General features: G+C 44.0%; 1 protein-coding gene across 1 annotated transcript in view; it reads right to left on the reverse strand.

Moving 5' to 3' along the window:
• The window catches only part of ptch1 (patched 1), a 51,037-nt gene extending 44,136 nt beyond the window's left edge, over window positions 1–6,901 (reverse strand). The window contains exons 1-2 of the mRNA XM_079690835.1: window positions 6,297–6,901; window positions 4,538–4,730 (exon numbers count right to left, since the gene is read on the reverse strand). Coding sequence (XP_079546961.1) covers window positions 4,538–4,730; window positions 6,297–6,467 — 364 coding nt within the window. The 5' untranslated portion in view covers window positions 6,468–6,901. The remainder of the gene's footprint in view (window positions 1–4,537; window positions 4,731–6,296) is intronic.
• Window positions 6,902–7,485: the final 584 nt, after the last annotated feature.

The following is a 7,485-nucleotide window of genomic DNA, read 5'->3' on the forward strand; positions in this document are numbered from 1 at the left end:
TCTGTAGCCTTGAGACTGCAATCCATAGCCCTATGCCCCCGTTTAGGTCATAAATCTAAGGACGATATACTATTATATTCAACTAAAAGAACTCACACATATCTTTGTGTTCTTGATGAAAACAAAAGACATCCTCTGAATGCCATAGGCCTCGTATTTTCCTTTGTTACTTACTGGTCAACCTAACCTCAATTCAGCCCAGATTACAGTGCAGCTAGATCTCATCTGCTCAACCCACAGTTTCAACGTCAACCGTCGGCCGGAGCTTGAGCCACAAAAGACCGATTTCCAAATGTTCTCCTGCCTGTACCCTCTCTCACCCATCAACACAGCCCCTTAACCACAGCCACATATCCAGCTCCTCTCTCAGCACCCAAACAGAGCGAAAGAGCGAGGGGCCATTCTACAGGAAGGCCAATGTTTACGCGATACTGTTTTAATTAGAGGCAGGCGGCGCTGCTATTTTCTTTACAATTTGGCCTATGTTTGCCTTAACCTAGAATGCCAAGGGATGGCTCCATTTTCCATTTGTGGCTAGGAGGAACTCTAAAGGGGTATTTTTCCTCTCTTCTATGCCCCTGCTTCTCGACTGTATAGTTATATAGTACAGCTAATCAACGAAAGATCATTTAGAATTCTCTGCTATTTGAAACTGAGGATGTTTCTGAAATCGATGACAGGCCATTAGGCATGTCTTCTGACATTGGGGAATGCACATAAAGGGTGTCAAGTAGGGCTGCACGATTTTGGGGAAAAAAATCTACCGCAATTGCGATTTTTCGGACAAATATTGCGATTACGATTCGATTTGCAATATTTGTTTTTAAGCGACCCAACGGAAGTTTATTGTAAAATGCGGCCATATCTCCGGCTAGGAAGGTCGCATCAACGTGCTCCCGTCTCTAGCACCCCCGCAGCCCGAGCTACGAGTGAAAGAACTAAACTTACATGAAACTTCCGTTGGGTTGCTTTAAAGTCAAGCTTCAGTTTAAGATTCACCCTGTAATAGATGTAAAACATGTGATGGAGCATTACTAACCTGACTCAGATGGTTTGTTTCGCCAAACCATCTAGGAAAGCTCCATTGGAAGCCATTTGGAAAGGGCAGGCACTTTCAAAAATACTTGGCAGGTGATTGGGTCAATCTGTCTATCACCTACTATCATGGGCTACTTCTGATTGGTTAACAATGACTGGTACATGTGGAGCACAGCACTTCTGATTGGTGTGGATGACTGACACACAAGAAGAACAAAAAAAAAAGTTTTTAAAAAAAGGCTTTGCGATCATTTAAAATCGCGATTTCGATTTAAAATCGATTAATCGTTCAGCCCTAGTGTCAAGCCACATTTTTGTGTGGGGAGAGCAAGAAAGGTAACCACAATACTACAACTTCCTGTTTCAGCCAAAAATAAATGGTGGGTGGGCGTCAAAGTGGAAACAATCACAGCAATAGTGTAGATGCAGGCTGCCTTAATTGCATGCCACTAAAATAATTTTGTGGTCCAGGTAGGAGAGAAAGTTTAAAAAATAAATATCATTCCCTTAATGTTTAGCGAAACACAAACCCCCATAGATCCTTATTGGTTTGACACAATCGCCCCTTTGTGCAGGCATGCGGCTCACTCCCAATTGCTCTCTGTCGCTTTGTCTAATAAACAGAACTTCCTGTGTCAGAGTGTTTATAAACGGTGCTGAGTGAGCACTGTTTGAGAAAAGACAATCTCTTCGAAAGCTGCAGCACGTGACAGCATGTAGAATAAACACACTAGCGGGCTAATGGTGGTCTGCTGTAGACCTCGACACTAGCAGAAAACAGGTGACGACAGACACCACATGAGATCACAAACGTGAAATGCAGCACCAGTCAATTGAGAGATTTAATATGAGCTGAGTGTATTGTGTGAGTATGCGTGCGTCCACAGGCCACACAGCTTCCAGGCGGGGTCGTCCATGGGTCGTCTGCGGAGGGCAGTTCCAAATGAAACATAAACAACCGCTCTTTCCTCTCCTCCTCTCTCCTCTCAGACGATGGGCCAGTCCCCCAGCACGGCCCAGCACAGCGTTCCACGGCACAGGCAGAACTAATCTATCCCTCAGCTGTGCAGTCTAATCTAAACAAACAGATCTCTCCCTATCAACATCTGGAACCCCTCACGTACCGGGACCTAGGAAACCACCGCAGCAGCCCAGTCTCTTTGTCAGTGCAGTGTGTATGAGCAGGTCTCTGTGTAACAATATGAGCCACTGTGAAACATGTTGTAGATGTCTACTAGAGGTCACCAGACTCAGATCAACTGTCAAATTCAACATAAAGCTAGTATTTTTTACAAAATCAAAATCTTATGGTGTCACTCTAGTTATAGGTTAAGGCAGAAAATCTAGCTTTCAAACTACTTAATCATCAATTATGTGCCGGTGAATTTGATGATATGCCAATAGGGAACAGTGCCATTTATTTGAATACCTGATTTACCTTTTAGTCCACAAGCAAGAATAATGGCAAATATCACAGCATACCGGGGCATGAACTGATGATATTTGTCTCACATACACACTAAAAGGGAACCCAGAGTAAAGCAAAAACAATCTCATAATTGGGAAATTACTCCATTCCAAACTTTGTATTCTTCAAGTATGAGACATTTCATTCCCTTTAGACTTTAAATGTGGTTGTAAAAATGTTTTAGTTTGCTGCTTCATGAAGCACAGCAGCTGCAGTCAGATTAAATTCATGATAGTTACAATGTATTTCTTGGACAATGGTTTTCCAAACTGTATTAAGATAATCCAAATGTCTAAAAACATCAATAAAGATTCAAACGGCATAGGTGTCTGCTGTAGGATCAGTATGCTTCAAACACTGTAATTTGCTTGCCAAAAAATGGCTGAATACACTAGTTACAGAAGAGCTCCCAAGAGGGGAATAGTGTGACATGAAAGAGTAAATAAAGAGAAATATAAATCACAAGTTGACATATCCCAAAAGGGATATCTTTACATTTCTTTTGAGTGATGCCATTCCCAACAATTGTTCATGCAGTATAATTAAATTAAGTTCTATCAAAAATAGTCAGCAAGAACTTTTCTGTCAAACAATTTATCGACTTATCAATTTCGGCACTCAATAAAGGTTGGTAGCAACTTTCTATGCTCTGTTATAATGTGGACTTTTTATATGGTGCCCCTCACTGGAGTTCACATGGCCGTGGTCTGACATGTGAAAAAGGGTGTGAATAGAGTGTGTTCCTCTGGCTACAGTCAGGAGTCCTGTACTGATGAGGCACCCCTCTGCCTTAACTGCTGTTTACTGCGCCTGCGCCACAGATTAGAAGAACACGCTGCCAGTCAGACCCCTGCAGAAGCACGCAATGAGGGAACAGCCAACCCGGGGAGGAGGTGGGGGGTTTGATCTGTGCAGGAATCAGTCTGCTTTAATGTTTGATCTCCAGAGCTATACATGTTTATATCAGGGTGGGTAGTTAAAATGGGTTGAAACCAGAGGCAACCACACAAACTAAAAACAACTATGCGTGAAAACTATTTTGTTTCTTCTTTCATGACCAGAATACCTATTCAATTTCTCAGCAGCAAAATCTGCTTCTCCATTCATGAGTCTTACAGCCAACTCTAGCCCTAAGTGCAGGAATGCGGATCAAAGGAAAGGAAAAAAGCACAGCCCCTTCCCCTTACCCCCCAAGCACCACCCATGCACAGTCCCTTTTTCCTTAAAATTGTTCAGTCTTCTTAAGTTGTTTCTGAAAAACAACAAGTGAGCTTCATATCAACTCCTCAAATATGAGTTCCTGTCCTCACTCCGCTTTTTCCCTGCAGCCGGACACAAATCTTTTTGGAAAGTTGAGAGCTGTCCAAAACGGGACCACACACAGTCTCTGAGTATTCAACTGCTGGGGGCAGGCAGACACACACTCACACACACTCACACACTCTCACAAAATGGCGGCTTTGACAAAAATGTCCTCTACCCCTAAAGCTGCTTATGAACTTAATTACATCCTTACTTCTGAGTGCAGTCACAGTCACCTCTTGCACATCTTGCATGTGCATCGAAAATGGCTTGAGAAGCTGCAAGTATATTAGGGAAATTCTACTATTTTCAAGTCTCACTTGGCCACTTGCCAGGGCCTAAAAAATAAACAATTCCCCTGGCTTGTTTAGTAGCACCCACTAACCCTAAACCATCACACGCTAGTCCAAACATTCAATTACCAAATATTACAGCTTCAAAAGAATATAACAAAATATGAATCCCAGCATCTTACATTACATCACACACACACACACACACACACACACACACACACACACACACACACACACACACACACACACACACACACACACACACACACACACACACACACACACACACACACACACACACACACACACACACACACACACACACACACACACACACACACACACACACACACACACACACACACACACACACACACACACACACACACACACACACACACACACACACACACAACAAATCAGAGTTTCTTACCTTCAACCCAAAGTTTCTCCACGTCCGTCTCCAAATTAGCTGCCCTTAAGCCCACAGCAAAAGCTCCAAAAATCATGAGGCCCACAACCAAAAACTTTCCGCAGTTCTTTTGTATGTAACAGCCCAGCCTGAATAAAAGTCTCTGGAACTTCGCTCTCAGCCATAGAGGTGCTTTCCTCCCAGTCGCCTTCCCCTAGAATGAGACAAGAGAAGTAAAGTTATTGTACATTCAAACACAAAACATACACTTACCTGTACAGGTATATCCGAAGGGTTTAATAGAAAAGGTTTGATGTTGTACCGAATTGAAAACCATGGGTGGTACCTGATTTGTTCAATCAAAGAGTCTTCAAATATTTAAACTATGGGCCACAATTTGACTCCAGAGACACCTCATTTGAGAAGTCTAGTTGTTATGATTCACTTTGAGACTGCAAGTGTCTCTATAATGATGGCTAGGGCGAAAATGGGAGTTGTGATCAAAACATTAAAACCCATTTACTGTCCCACTCATCTAACCTGTGATGATTGAAATATACACATCTGTTGAGGACCGCCTAGAAACAACTAAGGGCTCCCCAGAGTGAGAGCCACAGGTTCTGTCATATCAGTAACATGTATAAACTGTAACCTAAGCAGGAGACATGCAAAAGGAAGATATCTTCATCCCCTACAGGTCACCCACACATGCACAGCCTGGTCCATTCGTGACATTTTTCTGCTACTCGGATGAGTTATGAGGATGCTAATACACACACACACTGACATTAGGTGTCACTGGTTTGTGTTGCTGTGCTCAGAAATAGGTTTAGAGCTGGACCTCCAGAGTTGATGAAGGTAAAAGGGACAAAGTGGTCAGGACACAATGATGCAGTAGGTGATGTTTAGATAATAAACCTTCTCTGTGTCTTGTATTCCAGAAAGAGATATCCTTATGCAGACCCATATATTTCAGGGATTTAAAATCCTGATTTGGAAGCATGATAATCCCGTTAAAGTATGGTCCCTGTGAATAGAGCTAAAACACCTTAAAAGTGTAAAAAGGCTTTGCTTCCTACTCCACAGAAGTTACTCTATTTTTTGTAATTTGTCAGTTAAGTACTCTGCATTAATACCCACGCACACCTGCACATCATACTTTGATATTAAATACCGTGAAAGGGGGAATGTGGTTAAACCCACAAAACCCACCACACACAGCTCCACTCCCCGTGCAGCAGCCCGTGTGTTCCGGCCTGCATGGGGAGTGGAGGAGCCATCACAGGGGGACTCACAATATTTGTGAACGGAAGAGGGCAGCCACATGGATTCTTTTCCCCTTTACACGAGTCTCACAAGTGTAGAAACTGTCAAACTAATCTTAAAGTTAGCCAACAACACTTTTTACCCCGCTCGTGCAGAGAAGCACCAAGCTGGATGTTGTGAAAAAGTCATAGTGGTGTCGACTGTGTGTGGTGTGAAAGCGGCATGTTTCCTGCTCAGAGACCGTTATAGGTTGGGATGTTGTAGTAGGAGTGTTTGTATTTGCTCATACAACTTGCTTCACGTGCTTAAACAGATGCAAGTTGCAGAATGATATTTTTAAATGTTGCACAGTTAAAAACGAACCACCTCTCCGCTCACTACAACCTTGCCTTACCCCTGTGTCCCCTAGCCGGTTACCTAGCAGCGACTGGACATAGTTCGGCCACTTTTTTCGGCGAATTCAATGAAACGAAGACCACAAAGGTCTCTCTCGGTTTAGATGAGGAATAAGCACCTGGGTTATTTGCTCCAAAGCAAAGCTCGCATCGCAGTAACTTGGCCGCTGCAAATACTCCAAATCCAGCGGTGTGTTGCGGGTATAGTCCCCCCTGTTCCTCCGCCTTATCCTGGGCCGATCGGGGTCTCTGTTTTCCTGCTCGGAGGGCGCATTAGCAGCCGAGGCCATGTTGCGGGGACTGCGAGACTGTTTCCCACTTTATAGTATTTCCCCGAGAGCGTGTAGCGATATCCCAAGGCAACAAAGTTTCCCTCTCGGAGATCTCACAACCGTGAAGTAGGACTTCATACTCCTGTTGGAGACGGCGAGTCAAAGTCTGCGCCTTCCATCCCAACATTTCGCGATCTGGAGGTCTCCACCGCTTTCACCGCATTCCCCGTGTCTCTTAAAAAAAGCAAGTTTCTCTCAAAAAGGGAGGTGCGCAAAGTGATTCCCATACAGAAGTCTTCGGGAGAGAAAGCTCGATAGTCGTTGCATTCTGGTGAGATCTATGTGGTCTTCCCCTGGGCCGCGCGTCACGGCCAACTCTGAGATTCAATAGAAGAGGAGAAAAAGACCTCTCTCCATTTGGAGGCAGAGGAGGAGGAGGGGTGTAAAGGGAAAAAAACCGAGATCCCGCCTCTGGGGCTGTCAGATTGTAGGACTTTCTTGCATCTGATTGGTTCCAGAAGGGCAAAAATTACTCAGCAAACACGACTATTATTAGCTGCTTAGCAACAGCTCACTAAAGTAGAGAGACCACCCAGGCAGGGAGACCTCATGTGTGCATCTCCAACTTCAGGGGAGGCTCACTGAGAGCCAAAGCCGCGGTTCGTACGTTGTTTTGGGTTTCCACAGCGCCTTGTCGTTAGAAAGACGCATTTCCCGTCGACCTGAAGTCTGAAGCAAGGTACACGGTCTGTGCGACGGAAGGCCCCGAGGAATGTCAGATCTTCAGTTTTTAACTTAGATTTTTTTTCTACCATGGTGGTGGTAGTTGAGCCTCAAATTACAGCGGTTCAAGGGGAGGTCCCACAGTGTGTTGTCGTTACAATATCAGCACCACTTGTAGCATGTATATTTCTATGCTGTATTACAGCCAGGGATAGCCTACAGCCAAAACTCTATGTTGGTTTTAATAAAGGTAAACGTAAACTTTAAATGGTGTATAGGCTACAGTTATGTTTGACCATTGGCTCACACTTTT

Source organism: Notothenia rossii, assembly GCF_949606895.1.
Source record: "Notothenia rossii genome assembly, chromosome: 6".
In the NCBI taxonomy this organism is placed as follows: Eukaryota; Metazoa; Chordata; class Actinopteri; order Perciformes; family Nototheniidae; genus Notothenia; species Notothenia rossii.